This window comes from Malania oleifera, chromosome 6 (genome assembly GCF_029873635.1).
Source record: "Malania oleifera isolate guangnan ecotype guangnan chromosome 6, ASM2987363v1, whole genome shotgun sequence".
NCBI lineage: Eukaryota > Viridiplantae > Streptophyta > Magnoliopsida > Santalales > Ximeniaceae > Malania > Malania oleifera.
In genome coordinates this window covers 82,686,829-82,707,468 of record NC_080422.1, presented here as the reverse complement: position 1 = coordinate 82,707,468, position 20,640 = coordinate 82,686,829, and the positions used below count along the sequence as shown (strand labels likewise).

Sequence of the window (20,640 nt, the reverse complement as noted above, 5' to 3'; positions counted from 1 at the left end):
GTAATGAAAAAATAGAAAAGAATCTCAAAAAGCCAGCAAAAAGTGCTGCAGCATTGTAGCTTTTTATAAATGTAATTTCTTCATCAAGTCAGTAAATTAAAGAGGCATTTTTCTGTATTTTTGTTCTCTGTTTTTTCTGTTTTTCTATTCTTCTGTTCCAACAAATTTTGGTATAAGAGCCATGTCATCCAGCACCTCTTCCTCTGCTGGAACTATGTTCAATTATTCTCAAAACCAAGTACCCATCTTTGAAGGAGAAAATTATGGGTACTAGGCTGATCAAATGAAAATTTTCTTCATTGCACGAGACTTATGGGAGATTATTGAAGAAGGGTATGATGATTCAACTTTAGCAAATTATGATTTATCCTCTACAAACACAAGCACAGCAACCTCATCTCAGAGATATGGCCAGAACAAAGAAAAAATAAAGAATAAAAAATAATGCTCTTACTTTGAGTTATCTTCATCAGGGGATCAGCAAAATCTTCCATCCCTGCATCTTTGGCTTTTAAAAGGCTAAAGTAGTCTCGATCCGACTACAATCTCTGTGGAAGAACTTTGACTGCTTGGTAATGAAAGATTCTGAAAGCATCAAAGATTTTTTCTCCAAGGTTGCTGAAATAGTCAACCAAATCAAAGCTTATGGTGATCGGATGGAAGAAAAAAAGATCGTTGAAAAAATTCTCAGAAGTTTACCACCAAAATTTGATCATGCAGCTGCCGCAATTGAAGAATCAAAAGACCTCTCAATTATGACCATATTTGACCTTTGTGGTTCTTTAGAATCACATAAGGAAAAAATTAAAAGATCGTCAGGCCAGCCCTTGGAGCAGGCTTTTCAATCAAAGCTCAATTTGAACTGGAAAAATCAAGAGGAAGGGAAATTTTCAGCAACAAGACCAGTTTCAAAGAGGCCAAAATAATCAGTCCCGTGGTCGTGGAAGAGGTTATGGCAGAGGCAGGAATTTTCAGCCTCAAAGGTCTAGCAATCAAGGATAGAATTGCATCATATGCAAGAAGTCAAATCACACCTCAGTTGAATGCTATTTAAGGTGTAAAAGGTGTTGCATTCCAAACCATTTAGACCGGGATTGTTGGCACAAGAAGAGAATGAAAGTTCAGAAGCAAATTTCAGCAGGGAAAATGATGAAGAGCAAGTGTTTCTCACTTGTCTCAATGCTGAAAGCAATGACGACAAGGTTTGGTACCTTGACAGTGGCTGCAACAGCCATATGACAGGTAACCGTGAGTTATTTGTTAAAATTGATGAAAATGCTTCAAATTCCGTTATTCTTGGTGATGGGAAATTTGTAAAAGTTGAAGGAGAAGGTGTAATAGCAATGCAGTCCAGATCAGGTAAGCAAAAATTCATCCATGATGTTCTATATGTCCCAAGTCTTGCTCACAATCTCTTAAGGGTGGGGCAATTAATTCAAAAAGGATATCATGTCCATTTCGAAGGAAATGAATGCAGAATCATAGACAAGAAGAAGAACTCACTGATGGCTAAAGTTGAGATGGCTTGAAACAAGGTTTTTCCACTCTCCATCAACTACACAAGTCCAGTGGCTTTGAAGAGTGAAATTTCAAACGAATCTCAACTATGGCATCTCAGATATGGGCAATCATAAGGGATTGCAGCTTCTTATGCAAAAGGATATGGTTCATGGTCTTCCCCAAATAAATCAAATTGAAGGAGTTTGTGAAGGCTGTATTTACGGGAAGATACACCACCTTTCTTTCCCCAAAACTTCTTGGAGTGCCAAAGCTCCTTTGGAGCTTGTTCATGCAGATATATTTGGTCCCACAAGAACATCATCTCTTGGAAGCAAAAGGTATTTCATCCTTTTTGTTGATGATTTTACTAGAATGATATGGTTGTATTTTATTCAGCAAAAATTAGATGCCTTCTCAATATTTCTGGAGTTCAAAGCCCTCGTTGAAAGGCAAAGTGGGCTGATGAAGATCTTAAGAACTGATCGTGGAGGTGAATTCATATATCATCCGTTCATGAATTATTGCAAGAAGGAAGGCATTCAAAGGCAAATAACAATGAGTAGAAGCCCTCAGCAGAACAAAGTTGTTGAAAGAAAGAACCAGACCATTGTTGAAATGGCTTGGAGCATGTTAAAAGGTAAAGGACTTCTTAATTCTCTTTGGGCTAAAGTTGTACATACCCTGTTTATATCTTAAACAGGACAAACCAGTGAAGAATAGAACTCCCTATGAGGCTTGGAGCGGGAGAAAACCAAATGTTAGCCATTTGAAAGTGTTTGGTTGTCTAGCCTACTCAACAAAGCTCCTAATAAGGACAAGTTTGATCAGAAGGGAGAAAAACTTTTGTTTATTGAGTACAACGATGAATCAAAGGGCTACCGGCTATTGAATCCTATAAATCACAAGCTGACAATGGCAAGGGATGTTATCTTTGACGAAAGAGGAGTTTGGCGGTGGACTTCCAGCGGCCAGAACTCAACTAATATTTCAGATTTTGTACCAGCTGAAGCAACAAGACCTAAGTCAGCTACTGAATTTCAGAATCCAACAATTTCAGAAGTTGAAATTGCACCCAGGAACCTTAGTTCAAAATCTGAAAATTCAGAAAATGAAGGAACTTCATCCTCTTCACCTGTCCTAAGAAGATTTGAAAAAGTTAGAAGATCTCCGGAGAGGTATGGTGATTTTAGAAGCTATTTTTCTAATGAAAATTCAGAATTTGCTCTTTTCTCTTGTGAGCCACATAATTTTGAAGATGCAGTGAAGGATAAAAAATGGAAAAAGGCCATAAGAGAAGAGCTGAACGTGATTGAAAAGAACAACACATGGAAGCTTGTGGATCCTCCTAAAGGCAAAGACATTATTCGTCTCAAGCCGGTTTACAAAACCAAGTACAACGAGGATGGTTCCATTCAAAAGTACAAGGCCAGATTGGTTGCCAAAGGTTATTCTCAATAACCTGGAGTTGATTTCAACGAGACCTTTGCACCGGTTGCAAGAATTGAGATAATTCGGCTTGTAATTACAATAGCTGCCAAATTGGACTTAAATGTGTATCAAATTGATGTTAAATCTGCGTTTCTCAACGGAGAACTGAATGAGGAAGTTTATGTTGAGCAGCTACATGGATATGAAGTGAAGGGAAAAGAAGAAAAGGTGTACAAATTGAACAAGGCTTTGTGTGGCCTCAAACAAGCTCCACAAGCTTGGAACAGTAAGATTGATTCTTATTTTCAGAATTCAGGATTTCAGAAAATCTCTCATGAGCCAGCTCTTTATTTTTTAAAAAATGAAACTAATTTCATCATTGTTTGCTTGTACGTTGATGATCTAATTTACTTTGGAAGCAATCTTCATTTAGTTGTTGATTTCAAGCACTCAATGATGAAAATTTTTGAGATGACAGACTTAGGGATCATGAAGTACTTCCTCGGGATGCAAGTTAAGCAAGGAAGAAGGGAAATTTTCATTTCCCAAGAAAAGTATGTAGTTGATATCTTGAAGAAATTTCATATGAAAGATTGTAAGGCTGTAAGTACTCTTATGGCTCTAAATGAAAAATTAAATTCTGATGATGGAGCTAAGAAATTCGACGAAAATCAATATAGGAGTTTTGTTGGATCCCTTATTTACTTGACTGATACTAGGCCTTATATTACACAAGCTGTTAGTATGTTGTCTAGGTTGCATAGCCCAAGGGTACTTCATTATGCAGCAACAAAAAGGGTATTAAGATACCTTAAAGGCACACTAAAACTTCGACTGAAGTACAACAAAGATTTTGAGTTTGTTTTGACCGGTTTCACTAACAGTGATTGGGCCGGATCAGTTGATGATCGAAAAAGCACATCGGCATATGTTTTCTATCTTGGAAATGGCACCATTTCATGGTGTTCAAGAAAGCAAAACATTGTTGCCTTGTCATCTGCAGAAGCAGAATATATTTCAGCAACAAAGGCTGCTTGTGAAGGAGTTTGGCTGAGGAAATTACTTAGTGATTTAGAGCAAGAGGGTCCTGCAACCATTTATTGTGATTATATGTCAGCAATAGCTCTAACTAAGAACCCAATTTTTCATGCTAGGACAAAGCATATTGAGGTCAGACATCACTTAATTTGTGACCTTGTGCAGAAGGAAGAAATTCATCTAGAATTCGTTAGCACTAATGAACAACCAGCAGACATGCTCACAAAACCTATTACTACTGAGAAGTTTTTGAAGTTCAGAGACATGTTAGGACTCATGGCTTTAGAGGGGAATTTGTGAGAAAGCCGTGAACCTACTGAAGTTAGTTAATTCAGTTATTTAGTTGAAAAGTCAGCAGACAACTCGGCTTACAGTCAGCACAACATTCAGCAATAAAATTACTCAGTCAGCAAGTTGCAGCCAGTGTGATTCTTATTCAAAGTTTTTTTTAGTTTTTCAAAGTGGAATACAACTGTCGTCCATTAATAGCACAAGAGTGAGTTATTTAGTCTAGGAACTTGTCATATTCTTTGCCTTGTTTCTAGGTTTATTTAATGAATTGTTAAGTTCCTAGAATATTAAAATTTCCCATCTATTCCCCATGTACTTGGCCCTATAAATAGTGGCCTTATCCCAGTCATTTTAAGTAGTGAAAAAATAGAAAAGAATCTCAAAAATCCAGCAAAAAGTGCCGCAGCACTGTAGCTTTTTATATATGTAATTTCTTCATCAAGTCAGTAAATTAAAGAGGCATTTTTCTGTATTTTTCTTCTCTATTTTTTTCTGTTTTTCTATTCTTCTGTTCCAAAAAAACCCTCCCAACTCCTTATTACTCAAAATACCTACCAAACCTCGAGTCCTTGCACTTTACATTAAATAACTTCATATTGAAGGCTAAGGTTCCTTTTAAAATAAGAGTTTTCATGTGGACTTTAGTCCTTTACTGGCTTAATACCAATGATTTGCTGCAGACAAGGAGGCCTCACAAAGCTATAAGCCTAGATATTTGTCTAATGTGCTATGATTCTAATGAAAAAAATGACTATTTGTTCCTTCATTGCCGGGTCCTGGGTGTGTAAGGAGTTTGGGTTTTTGTTGTTTCAATCTTTGGTGAGGTTGTGGTCTTCCCATGGACAATTGAAGCCTTCTTAAAAGTGTATTATAGAGGCTTGGGGGAGGAGGAAGGAAGAGATGGGTCTTGGGAGATGTGCTATATTTTCCATCCTTTGAACTCTTTGGATGGAATGGAATGCAAGGATTTTTAATGGCAAAGCAACCCCTTTGTCTCTTACGAGACAATGTGGTTTTCCTCGTGTATTTTTTTGGACTTATTCTTTTGCTTTTTTTTTTTTCCCGGGGTTCACTTTTGTCAGTCCTTTAGAAGCATTACTATTTCTTGTTTTTGTTTCTTTGATTTTTTAGGGGCATTACTAATTATTCTCCCTTTTATTAATGAAATTCTTTTTCTATTAAAAAAAAAAAAAAACTACCAAACCACTCTTAGACAAATTTATCTTAATTTTTAATATTTTCTCAAAAGTGCTCAACAAAGTAAGTATCTTGGGAGACCAACACTATTATCAAGAAAAAAATAGTGTCATCTATGAATCAAAGATAAGACACCTCCACCTCCTTAATCCCAATTAGAGGACTCCTAATCTTCCATAGATCTTGAGCATGAAGAAGCAGCCTTCTCAAACCATCCACCACCAAAGTAAACAAAGAAGGTGATAACGGATCCGCTTGTGTTAACTCTTGAGAAACCCTAAACCAATCCTAAGGTTGACCATTAATGATTGTTGACATATTAGTGGAGGGATGCAGGACAAGAAGCAAGAACTTGGGAAATCCGTGTTGGAGGATAATTAAGAAGAGTTGGATCAAGGAATAGGTGGGTTTATTTAGTAGTTTATTATTTGTTTAGTTTAATTAGTTGAGTATTATGTGTATTTGGGGGCTTGTTTGTAGTATTTGTGTATTCTGGGGGTATGTTTGTAATGTAATGTAGTTTTAGGGGTTTATCTGTAATTTCATGTGAAGAGGCTTTCTTATAAATAGTGTGTGAAAGCCATGTTGTAGGAAGTTGATGTTGAATTTGAATTGAGTTGTGAATGTGAATTCCCCTTGTATCTCCTCTCTCCTCCCTTCCCCTTCCCCTTTTCAATTTCTTCTAATCTCTCCCATGGCTGCAGATCCTTGATGCTGCCCCTGCATCATGGAGCTAAGGCATCCCTGTAGTTCACTTACAACATACAGTCTCGAAAGGCTGAAACCCTTCTTTTGCAACACATTATCAAGGGAATCCCAATTAACTACCTGCTTTTTCAAAATTCAATTTAAAAACCACAACCTGCTTGTCCCTTCTCACATCCTCTACCACCTCATTAGCTACTAAAACTGCTCCTTAGATTTGTCTATATTTAACAAAAGATAGACACCTTGTCCTCTACACTTCTCTAATTCTTCTCGGCTGAACCTTAGTTAACACCTTATAAACAGTTCCCAAGATTGGAAATCATGCCAATGGTTAAAGCTTGGGATTTAGGGGCTTAGGATGGGAGATGGGCTACCTCCCATTGTGTATCCCATCCAATTGACCAAAAAGAAAAGTAGTAATTTTATCTTTTACACATGAGATGGAGAATGCACCTTTGTTATATCACACAGGCGCAGGCCTTGACTTCCATTTTGTTAAGATTCAATGGAGTCGCCTCTAACTTGTTATTGTCTTAGGCATGGTTATGTCACCTAATTACTCTTTGAATAACAAAAATGAAAATCAACTTTAGTTGCTTTCATAAATCGAATTTAACATGGACCTTGTAAGCAGAAGTTATGAATCTTTTCTACATTGATTTGTTCATATGTACATCCCAATATATAATACGATTACCTATTCTAAACAAGGAAACAATTCCCTTACTGAATAATATCAAATCCCCCATATTTACCCACTTTCCTAATTTGTGTATTATTTACAATGATACTTGGGATTGAGATTTTAACACTCTCCCTCAAGTTGGATCATAAATATTAATCATCTCCAACTTGCTAATAAGATCATCAAAGCTCTGTCGTCCCAACCCTTTAGTGAAAATATCTGCAATTTGTTCCTTGGTAGGTACATAAGTCATATAGATAATTCCTTCTTCAATTTTCTCTTTGATGAAGTGTCTGTCTACTTCCACATGTTTAGTCCTGTCGTGTTGAACTGGATTGAGAGAGATGCTGATAGCTGCCTTATTGTCACTATAGAGTTTGATAGGAAAGTTCACCGGGACCTGTAATTCTTCCAACAGTTTTCGTAACCACAATCCTTCACATATCCCTTAAGCTACTGCTCTCAATTCAGCTTCAGCACTACTACGAGCCACCACATTTTGTTTTTTGCTTCTCCAAGTTGCCTGATTTCCCCAGACGAATGTACAATAACCTGTGGTGGACCTTCTATCTTCCATTGATCTTGCCCAATATGCATCTCTAAAGATCTCTATTTCCTTGCTTTCACATTTCTTAAAGAAGAGTCCTCTTCCCGGGGATCCCTTGAGGTATCTAAGGATCTTGTACACAGCATCTAAGTGGGCTTCTTTGGGTGAATGCATGTGTTGACTTACTACATTGACTGCAAATGCAATATCTGGTCTAGTATGTGATAGGTAGATTGGCTTGCCAACCAATCTCTGTTACCTCTCATTTTCTATTGGTTTTCCACAGTCTTCAACCCTCTATACTGCTTCCACCGGGGTTTTGCTGGGCAGCATGCCAGTTTCAATTAGGAGGTCAGTAACATACTTTCGCTGAGAAACACTAATTCCCTTTTTCGTTCTCGCCACTTCCATGCCCAAAAAATACTGCATTTGTCCCAAGTCTTTAACTTCAAATTCAGTAGCCAGAACTTTCTTCAATCTCTCCATCTCTACAGTATCATCACCAGTAAGGATTATATCATCAACATACACTATTAGAATTGTTCTCTTACCTCTTTCAGACTGTTGGAAGAACAGTGTATGGTCTGATTGCCCTTGTCGATAACCTTGATTCTTTAGTACTTTTGCGAATCTGTCGAACCATGCTCTGGGAGATTGTTTAAGGCCATACAAGGATTTCTTGAGTTTACACACTCTGTTTTCTTCACCTGTTTCACTGAATCCTGGTGGTATAGTCTTGTATACTTTCTCTTCTCATTCTCCATTTAAAAAAGCATTTTTAATATCAAGTTGTTGTAGTGGCCAATCTAAATTGGTTGCCAAAGACAAGAGAACCCAAACTGTATTTAAGTTTGCCACTAGTGCAAATGTTTCCATATAGTCAATGCCGTAAGCCTGTGTAAAACCTTTTGCAACAAGTTTGGCTTTATATCTTTCAACTGTTCCATTAGATTTATATTTCACTGTGAAGACCCATTTACAACCCACTAGCTTCTTCCCTTTCGGTAGATTTGTCAACTCCTAAGTTCCATTTTTTTCTAGGGCTCACATTTCTTCCATGACTGCCTCTCTCCATTTAGGTATTTCTAGAGCTTCCTGAATGTTCTTTGGCATTTTCATCCTTTCAAGGTTAGAGACAAACGCACAATATCCTGTAGACAAGCTTTTATAAGACATGTATTTAGACTAAGGGTATTGAGTACATGACCTGGTTTGTTTTTTGATTGCAATAGGTAAATTGATATCATCAGGTACAAGATTATCAGAAGAAGACTCAATTACCAGATCGGGATTGGGCATGGGCTCCTGGTTATTTGGAGCCATCACCACTTCCAACGCTCTTGGTGCCTCAGGTATGAGATTCTCCCTATCCTTTATTTTCGACTTTCTTGAGTAAACAAGTATGTCTGCCTTGTTTTACTCTCCTGTATCTCCCCCTGAGGTTAAGTGTTCTGTTGTTTTTGGCAAGTCAGGAAGTAATGCAATGGAAGATTCGATAGATGGGTCAGGGAATGAAGCAACAGGAGGGAATGACGGGACAAGAGGCTCAATAGGTGGTACTGGTTTAGATGACGCAGATTCAGTAGTAAAAAGGTCAAAAAACCGATCTTCACTCCATTTCTCCCCTTGAAGAGAGGGCTTTGGGAAATAAGGAGTGGTTTCAAAGAAAGTGACAGCAAGACTAACAAACAGTCGTTTTGAGACCGGATCATAGCATTTGTAGCCTTTCTGGGTAGGCGAATAACCAAGGAAAACACATTTAATGGCATGAGGATCCAATTTATTGCAATGGTGTGCATGAACATGAACAAAAGCAGCACAACCAAAGATTTTCAGCGGGAGACTGGAGGGGAGTTGAGAGGTAGGAAAATGTTCCTGGAATTTCTGAAGAGGGGTGACAAAGGAAAGTGCTCGATTCGGCATTCCATTAATGAGATGTGTGGCTGTTAAGATGGCATCGCCCCAAAAATAATGTTTCATATTGGTAGTAAACATTAATGCCCGTATATGTCTATTTTTTCGTTCAGCAACCCCATTTTGTTGAGGGGTATCCACACAAGAACTCTGATGAACAATCCCATTTTCTTGAATATAAGTTCACAAAATAGTATTAAAATATTCCGTACCATTATCAGTACGCAAAATTTGAATATGAGTCTGGAACTGTGTATGAATCATGGAATGAAAACTGATGAAAATGGAGCGGACTTCAGTTTTGTCTTTCAGTAAGTTGACCCAACAAAGACGAGTATGGTCATCAATAAAGGTAACGAACCATTTTGTATTGGTGCGATTGAGGGAACGTGAGGGAACCCATACATCACTGTGAAACATAGTAAATGAGCGAGATGGTTTGTATATGGATGATGGGAAAGAGGTACGACGATGTTTTGCAAGCTCACACACTTCACATTGAAACTCAGAAGACATTTTATTTGAACAAATAGAAGGAAACAAACGTTTTAAATATTGGAAATTGGGATGACCCATCCTTGAATGCCATAACAAAAGTTCACTATTTCTAGAAGTAGATGCAGAATCACAAATTGCAGTATTACAAAGTTTACTCAAGCTTGCCTCCTCAAGTAGTAGAGTTCCTCATACGCTTTAGCAGTGCCAATCATCTTCCTCGATGATAGGTCCTAAAAAACACAATGAGAGGAAACAAATTTAGCAGAACAATTTGAGTCTTTTGTTAACTGACTGATGGATAACAGGTTGCAAGATAACTTTGGAACATGTAGGACATATTGTAAAGTTATAGAATCAGATATGCGAATACTTCCTTTTCCAGCAACTGGTAGAGCCATCTGTAATTACCCTCAAATTCCCGACATATGGTGAGTAGGATGAAAAACATTGATAAGACCTAGTCATATGATCAGATGCACCCGAATCAATTATCCATGGAGATTTGTAACATGATGTAGTATTTAAAGCTGACAGATAATTACCTCGGTGAGCCAAGGAACCTGAGGAAGACTGACCTGATGTTTGAATTGACGAAATCATTTTATACAGTCGATCCAACTGTTCAGGACTGAATGCATTACTTGAAGAGGTATTGGTGTTTTCTCCTTGTAATCTTTTAGTTGACCCGTCAGTGCTGGCCTGGTACCCACGATTTTTTTGGTATTATCTCGGCTTCCAATCTGCCGATTTTCCATGAATCTCTCAGCAGTTATTTTTTAAATGACCTGTTTTTCGGCAATGTTCGCACCATAATTTACCTTTTTGTGGTCGTTGACTAAGTCCCCTTGGGCCTTTTGATACAAGGGCCGAAACATTCGGCCCAGTGTGCCCATCTATTTTTTGGGAGGATACGGGTACGGGGAGGTCCAGCCCAACACGATCATTTTGGGGCTTCAGCATCACACGCCTCCTGTTCTCCTCCCTCCTAACCTCTGCGAAGACCTCTTGGGTTGAAGGAAGAGGTCGCTGGCCAAGGATCCGTCCCCTCACGTTGTCAAGCTCTCGGTTCAGGCCGGCAAGGAACTCGAAGACCCTTTCGTTTTCGAGCCTCCCTCGGTATCGTATACTATCGCCGGAGCACTCCCACTCCTCATTGATGCTCAGGTCGAGCTCCTGCCAGAGATGGGTCATCTCCAAGAAATACTCGGTAATGCCTCTCTCACCTTGCCTCATCTACAACAATCGGGTCTTGATTTCGAAGATTTGTGAGTAACTCTCGATGTCAGAGTATGTCTCACGTACGGCTTCCTAGACGTCCTTCGCCGTTGGCAAGAACAAGTAGACTTTTCCGTTGATGGCTGCATCAAGTTGATGAGCCAAGCTGTGACCATGGAGTTTTCAGACCTCCATTTTTGCAAGGCTACAACATCGGTAGGGTCTGGTTTCCTCCGTTCACCGGTAAGAACCTAACTTCCCTTTTCCATCAATTACCAATTTTATGGATTGAGCCCACTCAAGGAAATTTTTTCCGTTTAATTTTTCCAGTGAGAGTGGAAAGGCTGTGTTATCTAGCCCATTCGAACCCCCAAAAGATGTGGCCTCTGAGTCACCGTCGATATTTGCAGAAGAGGTCAACCCTCTGCTGTTGATGGTGCTTTTGGCCATAGTTTAGCTAAGGTTAAGAAACCCTAGCTCTGATACCATGTAAGCAGAAGTTATGAATCTTTTCTACATTGATTTGTTCATATGTACATCCCAATATATAATACGATTACCTATTCTAAACAAGGAAACAATTCCCTTACTGAATAATATCAAATCCCCCATATTTACCCACTTTCCTAATTTGTGTATTATTTACAATGATACTTGGGATTGGGATTTTAACAGACCTAATCTCCTTCAACAGCAACAACATAACTTAAAGGAACACCCTAGCAACACAAACAGAAATAGAAATACCCTGGAAAAAAAGGAGAAAAGCCCAAAACTTGTAAAAGACAAAAACTGATGTCAATGAACTAGCCCATATAAGTTCATTTTTTTTAGTGCTTTAAGCTCACCTTTTTAATGCATTTGTTTTTCTTTTAAATTTTTTTTGGAGTAGCCAGGGCTAGCTTTAATGATGCCTCAGGTTTAGGATTTTGTTTGCTGTCTCAGCTTTAAAATTTCAAGTGGCGAAGACCCTGGATCTCAGCTTACTGAAACAAATAAAGCTAAAACTGGGCCTGGCAATGCTTAGGACACTGATTTACAGAAACTAAATAAATCTGTATCTTACTCCTATCCATTTGAGGAGCAATATTACAAAGCAGCATATTTACACATTTAATCAATATGCAAAAAGTTTTTTTTTTTTTTTTTTTTTTTTGGAGGAGGTAGGCAAAATGTATTAGCATAGGGAAAAACAAGAAGAAACAAAACAAAAACAGCTACAGTATAAAATCACTCTCCTGAATCTCTTAACATCAGAAGTTCTACCCCTACACCCTCTACTATACTAACAATGAAATCACTTGTGGGACCAAAATTTTCAAAAATACATTTATTCCTGCCAATCCTGCTTCTCCAAATATGGTAAACACTAGCTGCAAATGTCAAGTAACATAAATTTGTTTTAGGGTCAGGATTAAGGCTGATTAATCTTTGCATTTCTCCCCTCCCAGGAAGCTGTAAGGGAAGTAAGATTCAGAAAATATAAAGCCTTAACATAAACTTCTTGAGAAAGCCCACATTGAAAAAAGAGATGATCTCTGGTCTCCAGTTCAGTATTCCATAAACAGTGTGTAAATCTATACTGGTTTTCCAGTTTCCACTTTGACAGATTATCAATGGTTTTCAGCTTATTCCAGACTGCCAGCCATTAGATGAAGATCTGCCTAGGAATGCAGTGTTTAAACCATACAATTCTGTCCGTGATCACCTCCCAAGCTGCAGATAGCTTTAGAGAATCAGAAAAATCCCCCACCCACACTTTATCTTGTTTAGCAATAATGGGATTGAAGTCAATAGCTTCTATAATAGCTTGTGCATTAGCTGAAGGTCTCTTAGGTCAACATTAAACCCCACTTTTCATTAAACAGCTGACCTTTGCATCTAAGGGAAGAGAAAACTCAACTTGACTATGAGCACCAATCCCAACTTTGTATTTTAATAGACTCATAACTTTGTTTCTTATTCTCAGGACTCTCTTCCTTACTTGAGTACGTTAAATTAAAATCAATCTTCATATATATGGTCATGTCAACAATTGCTTCAATCTACATGCATAATATCAAAGATCAATAAATATCAAATATGGTCGCATATCTATGCTTCACAGTTCCCTTGCACATGTGCTTTGAAGAATAGCAACATAAGGAATGCTTCCATGCAAAACATTTAGCTTGTTTAAGTTCATAATAAGGATAGGTACTCTTAAGGAGTTCTAGGACTGTCATTGATTCACTGCAAGATCATTGTCAGGTTCATTACACTCGCACACGCATAGACATGAAAGGAAATGAAAAAGCTCACTGTGCCAAACTCCATTAAATGCACAAATTCCCTAAAATAAGACACCATTAAATGCATAAATTTACACATGTAAGCATAGTAATGTTAGGGGGAGGAGAAGGAGAAAGATGTGTAAGGCTGCGTATTTCTTCTCTATGGAATTGAAGAAAAGCCACAAACGCAACTGATCTCAAATCTTACAAAACAAAACCTAAGAAAATTAAAAGCTCCACAAAATAGGAAAAGAGAGCTTTTAAATTACCAGATGTATATTTGTGCCTTATTGCTCATTGTTGTGCTTGATGTCTAAAGCATTAAACTCCATACAGTTGTGCCTTTCTCTAGAAATTTCAAATGATATAACCCATTCTAATTGTGCCTTTCTCTATAAATTTCAAATTATTTAGAAGTAAATATGCAGCTTGTACTCTAAGTGAGGCGTTTGTTTTGCTGCATCTTTCAAGATTCCGAGTTTGTTTATGGAATCAGACGTGATAGATGTATTCACATTCCTGGGAATGTTAAGATTCTTATGAAACATGGACATCCAATTCCCAGCTCTCCCATGGGTAAGTTTCATGGGAATCCTACTTTTTGGACCAAATTGCCTTAACTATTTTGGATTTTAGAGAATAATGTCCTTATAATATAATATAATCACATTCTATTATTAGATTTAAAATAAAAAATTACTAATCAACTAAAAGTAAAATTTTTAAATTACCATAAATATTAATTATTTTAATTAGAAAAAATATATATAAAATGTTAATTAAAGATATTAATTATAAATTTTTAATTAAAATTTAATTAATTATTAATTAGGAAATAATTAAAACATCTATTAAGAGTGTTAATATTTATGTTAATTAACATTTTAATTGACATTCGTAATTTTTAAAAAAAAATTAATATTATTATTTTATAAAAAATTAACATAATAGTTAATATTCAGACACTATTTTACCTTCAATTATTTCGGTTAATCGAATAAACGATTATTAAGTGTTAAATGTGTCAAACTTATAATTGTAGAAAATTTCAGGATATAGATTTAATCAAGTACATATTCTTAGTAGGTTTTGTGTTGAAAAATACAGTTATTCTTCATATATTCATTGCACACATGTCAAGGGTATAATGGTAACTTCTTAAAATACCGATCAAGATTCCCATGTTGAATCCAACATTGATATGGGAATCCTGTGTACATTCTTGGGAATTTACAATGCCAACCCAACAAAATATTCCCATGAAGCAGGCATTCTAGTCTCCAAAATGAGATTCAATACTGCAAGTATCTGATCCCAGTGATTGGATCGCATCGGAGCCTGTGCTCTGTTTTGTTGCAGTCTTTTGCTACTGATGCTGTGGAAGCTGTTGTGTCTGCATCTGTGCCTGCTGAGGCAGTGGATTGTTTAGAATGCTAGAGACTGCAAGGCAATCAAATATCATAGAGAGAAAGAGGTAACAGCAGTGGTGAAGCTGCAAAAGGGAGAGCAGCTGTGTGTTGAAAATAAAATGATAAGAACTTGAAAACCTTAGACCTAAAATAATAAAAATTTTAAGTCATAAAAATTTTTAAACATTTTCAAAAAAAGAAATATCAATCATATGATGGACATGCTTACGTCATGATGCATATACATAATACTAGCTTGCTCAATCCAAGGTAAGGGTGGAAAAAATAGAACTGGCAACACTTAAGACACTCATTTATAGAAACTAAATAAACCTCTATACTATCTATTTAAGGAGCAATATTACGAAGAAGCACATTTAGACATTTAATCAAACATGCAATATGCATGCTTGAATGCATTTGTTAAAGCTTGAGTAAATTGTTGTCCCACAACCTAACAGCCTAAGCTTTTAGGTAAAGTGGGAATCTAACATAATTAAATTTAATCAATCTCCATATCCATTTACGTAATCACATGAATATCAACAATAGCTTCAATCTACGTGCATAATATCAAAAGTAACAAATAAATATCAACATCAATATATCAAATATAGTTGCATATCTATGCTTCACAATGCCCATGCAACCATTCTTTGAAGAATAGGCACCTTGAGGAGTTCTATACTTCTAGGGCTGTTGCTATTCACTGCAAGATCATTGTTAGGTTCGTTACACACTCAATTGAAAGGAAATGACAAAGCCCAAGGCCCACTTTGCCGAACTCCATTAAATGCACAAATATCATAATATAGGACACTATTACATGCAAGCATAGGTAGGGTAGGGTAGGAGAAATAACTGAAAGGCTGCCCATTTCTTTTCTATGGAATTGAAGAAAAGCTGCATGTCCAACCTATCTCGAATCTCACGGACAAAGCCTATGAAAATTAAAAGCTCCACAAAAGAGGAAAAGAGAGTTTTGAAATTGGCAGATGTATAGTTGTGGCTTATTGCTCTCAATTGTGGTTAGTGAGTAACGACTAAAGCATTAAGAACTCCATATAGCTGTACCTTTATCTAGAAATTCAAATTTAGAGGTAAACCCCTTAGCAATGTGCCTTTCTCTACAAATTCAAATTATTTAGAAGTATAAAATGCATCTTGTGCTCTAAAGGTGTAGCTCTACAAGGCTTACAGATTGAGTCACACAAGTATCTAACCCAAGCAACAGGATCACATTGGAGCTTGTGTCCTGTGCTGTTGTGTACTTCTGCTGCTGTTACCATGGCAGCTGCTGGGCTTGCATATGTGGCTGCTGAGGTGCTGGGTTGTTGAGAATGCAAGGCAATCAAATATCAGAGAGAGAAGGGAGTGCCGCTGTATGTAGAGTGAAGAAGGATAATAGATAGGAAAGAAAATAAAATGATAAACACTTAAAAATCTTAAACCTAAAATATTGAAAAATTGAAGTCATTTCAGAAAGTTTTGAGACATTTAAAAAAAAAAAGAAATGTCAATCATACGATGCACATGCCTTAGAATCAATGCACAGGCGTACACGTGGAAGAAGCACCTTTTGCTAAAGCTTTAGGTCATGATGCATGTATAGAAGGCTGGTTTGCGCAATCCAAGATAAGGGTGGAAAAATGGAACTTAATAAAGATCACATTCCATGCATTCATGATTAAATTTTGGAACGAGCATGATGAAACTTGAATAAGAAAAAAATGGAACTTCAATAGTTGCAATGAGCACGAGAAAAACTTGTTTCATTCTAGTTCGTAAAATGATGATAATGCACCAATTATGTATGAACTATAGGTAAAAGAAGTGAAGGGGAACTAGGGAAACTGATGGTCTATATGTTACCATTGTTGCAACCCCTGCTTAGTAAAATCAAGTAATGCGCTTACCAAACACTAAGCATACAAAAGAATTTCCATGAAAACAAAATGTAAGAAACCTACAACAACAACAACAACAACAAGCCTTAAGTCCCACTAGGTGGGGTTGGCTGCATGAATCCTTTTTTGCCAATTCACTCGATCGAGAGCATGTTCCTCTATTAGATTAAGGACTATTGAATCCTTCCTCACTACCTCATTATAAGTTATTTTAGGCCTACCTCTTCTCCTTTCATGCCAGAAACAATAACTAACTCACTTCTCCTCACATGTGCTCTAGTAGGCATGCGTTTCAAATGCCCAAACCATCTAGGCTGCCCCTCCCTTATCTTGTCTTTGACTGGTGTTATACCTAAATTATAACGTATACACTCGTTTCTTATTTTATCGTTTAGTGTTATACCACTCATCCACCTTAACATTCACATTTCTGCAACTTTTACTTTTTGGACATGCTATGTCTTAGTTGCCCAACATTTAGAAGTATAAAGCATAGCCGGCCTTATAGCCGTCTTATAAGACTTTACTTTAAATTTTAAGGGTATTCTATGATTACCCAACACATTTGACACACTTCTCTATTTTACCCAACTTGTTTTAAGTCTATGAACAAAATCTTTTTCAATTTCCCATCCCACTTGCGTAATAGATCCAAGATATCTAAATCTATTAGTGCTATTAATTTCTTGATTATCAAGTTTAAAGCGGAATAGATCCAAAATATCTAAATCTATTAGTGCTATTAATTTCTTGATTATCAAGTTTAATCTTCTCCCACTACTACTCCTTGTATTATTGAAATTACATTTCATATATTCTATCTTATCTGTAGTTATCTTAAAACCTTTAGACTCTAATGTGTTTCTCCAAAAATTCTAGCTTAGATTCACTCAGCTCTGCTATCATCAATCAACACAATATTGTCTGCAAACAACGTATACCTAAGGATCTCATTTTGGATATTCCTAGTAGTTTCATCAATTTCTGAAGTAAAAAATAAGGACTCAAAGTAGAACCTTAATGTACACTTATTGTGATTGGAAAATCTCTAGATTCCTCTTCTACAGTCCTAAAACTAGTCACTACTCTATCATACATATCCTTAATGACCTCTATATATCTACTGCATGCCTCCTTCCTTTCTAAGACTCAAAGAACTTCCCTAGATACTCTATTATATGCTTTCTCTAGGTCAATAAAAAAAATATGCAAGCCCCTCTTCTTTTCCCTAAACTTTTCCATTAGACTTTTTAAAATATAAATAACTTCGGTTGTTGATCTCCCAAGCATGAAACTAAATTAATTTTTTGAAATCCTCGTTTCTAGTCTTAGTCTATGTTCAATTGCCCTTCCTATAATTTCATTGTGTGACTCATAATCTTAATTCCATGATAATTATTATAATTTTGAATATTGCCTTTGTTTTTATATAAAGGTATTAATGTACTTTTCCTCCATTCCTCTGGCATTTTCTTGGTTTTTATAATAATGTTGAATAGATTAGTTAACCAAATATTTCCTTTATCCCGTAAATATTTCCAAACTTCAATAGTAAGAAACTTGTAGAAGAAAAATTCAGGGCTGGAGCTCTATGGCTCAATGAAGATAGAAATTCAAGGGGCTAACTTACAAACGAAAATGTTGATTCAATGTATTAAACCTGCTAACATAACCCAACCTTAGTAACTAAAATCAAATAATGTGCTCCCTAAACTATAAGCATATAAAAAAAATTCAATGAAGACAAAATGTAAGAAACCTGAAGAAGGAAAATTCAGGGCTGGAGCATAGGGCTCAAAAAATATAGAAATTCAAGGATCCAATTTACAAATGAACAAGTTTGATAAAAAATTGGTCCAACCTCTAAAAATCATCAATGAGTACATTCATGAGATGGTATTGATTGGTGTAGACGTGTAGTAGGTTTAGAATATCCTGTTCTATCAAATTCTCTTGTGCATTAAACCTGTCTTTAAATCAATAGCATAAGTGATGGTGGTACTGATTGATGTTCTTTACTTCTTTGATCCTTCACTTAGACGTTTACACAAACACATACAACACATAAACAAAGAGGATCCTCAAACGATTTTGGGACTCTGGGTGTGTGTGTGTGTGTGAGAGAGAGGTTAGGGTTAGGGTTAGGGTTAGGGTTAGTGTTTTGTGTGTGGCTTATGAGAGATGGGATCAAACTTAAGGGGGTAAAGGAGAGAGCATGCTTGTGTGGTGAAGTAGAAGATGACATGGAGATTGGGTTTTGGAGGCTTCCCAGCTGAAAAACATTGCAATGTATATAATTTGTGAATATGGGGCTGTTAGAGGTTTTACAAAATATCTTGTGGTAGTGGCATTTTATGTTGTGATGGAGTTCCAAATAGGGTCTGTTAGAGGCTTTACAAATATAGGGTCTGTTAGAGGCTTTACAAATGTTGCATCAGAATCTTACTTTGATAGTTGCTATTGTTAGATTCAGATCCACGAGTCTAACTTTCCAGTTGTTTATTTTGTATAATTGTTTGAAGCTGGATATATAACTACTATGCCACTAATTTCCTCTCTGGCTCTAATTTTCTTGCATGTACATGATATGTAGGTGGTATAACTTTCCAAGTTTATACCACCTCAGAAATGGCTATATTGTCTGCCACAGGGCATGGAAAGGACATTAGTTATGAGTGAACATTCAAATCATTGGTTGTGTCTTCGAATAATTAAGCACACTTAGAAGTAATCGTTTTGTATTTCTAAAAATGCAATATTTTTAAATTATTAATTAGTGACATATATTGTAGTTACATAAAAGATTTTAAATATTTGCACTTAAGGTCCATTATTGTCGCAATGGACCAATTGAAAAAGCTCTCTTTATTCTTCATTTCTCAATTGAAATGTGTATATATTTGAGCATGTGCATGCGATTGTGTATTGACTGTATTCATTAGTGCTATCCATTAGTTCTCTTCTAATGAATTTTCAACATCACTTTCCAAAATTAAAGTGAACCTGCCAAGTGTGTTGAACTAAGATGGGTTACTTCAGATCAGACATAAGTTTTATTGATTCATTTAATTTAAAAATTTTCCCACTGTTGCTTGCTTAATGGAACTGTGGTTTATTACCAGGATGAAGATGAAGAGGCATATCTTGAAATATGTGAGTCACAATGAGGATAGTCATGTCAAGGAGGAGGGCCTCTTGCTTACAAGAGAATCAATGTAGTTCTATCCACTGATTGGAGCTTAGAAGACAAAGCACTGGGACGTGTGGGAAAAAACACTTATGGTCCACTTGACAAATGGATGGGATGAGAACATGAAAGTGACCTATAGAGACACATGCCTAAAAAGGCTTTTCTAATGCTTATTAATGGGAAAGTCAGAGGATGAAGTGAATCTAGCATGTTTCTACTTGTGGCATGGGTTTTATATGATGGATCATCAATCCCTGGCACTACTGCAACAGATCAGAAAATTGAAATGTTTACGTTAGACCTATCTGATAATTTTAAACTGCTTTTTGAGTAATGCTGTATGCACTTAAATGATTGCATGCACTAATTATCCTGCGATTCAGTTTCTCTCATGATATCGATTGTCCAAAGGCAGATTAGGCTCTTTTGATCAAATTTTTTTTTCTTCCCTTTTTGGGTTCAGCCCGACACTGCATCAGTTTGTATCTCTGAAATTCCTTATTTATGTTTGTTTATCAGAACCACACAAAGATATTCCCGCATGGCTGCATATCATGGAATTTGTTTGTGGAGGAAAACAAGCATTGGTCGTATTTCAATTTAATGTCCCATAGTTAATCTCCTAAATTTGGCTGGCCTCTTCTGTGCTGTCTTGAGTTGCAATCTGTTTCCCCATTGTTGTTTTGCAGTCTGTCTCCCTGTTCACGTTTTCAGATTCATGGTAATGTAGTTGGGAAAAGCCTGCAGCATTGCTATATCTCCATGTCCTTAATGTGTGCGAGAAGTGGGGACAATCTGCATAACATGGCCATACTCCCTTCTCTCCACCATTAGAGATCT

The 20,640-nt window shown here is 36.7% G+C and overlaps 1 protein-coding gene across 2 annotated transcripts in view; it reads left to right on the top strand.

The window, feature by feature from the left end:
• The window catches only part of LOC131158099 (CRM-domain containing factor CFM3, chloroplastic/mitochondrial), a 34,399-nt gene extending 13,972 nt beyond the window's left edge, over positions 1-20,427 (top strand). For both annotated transcript variants that reach the window (XM_058112700.1, XM_058112701.1), the window contains exon 9: positions 19,733-20,427. In XM_058112700.1, the coding sequence (XP_057968683.1) occupies positions 19,733-19,777 (45 nt within the window). In that variant the 3' untranslated portion in view covers positions 19,778-20,427. The remainder of the gene's footprint in view (positions 1-19,732) is intronic.
• Positions 20,428-20,640: the final 213 nt, after the last annotated feature.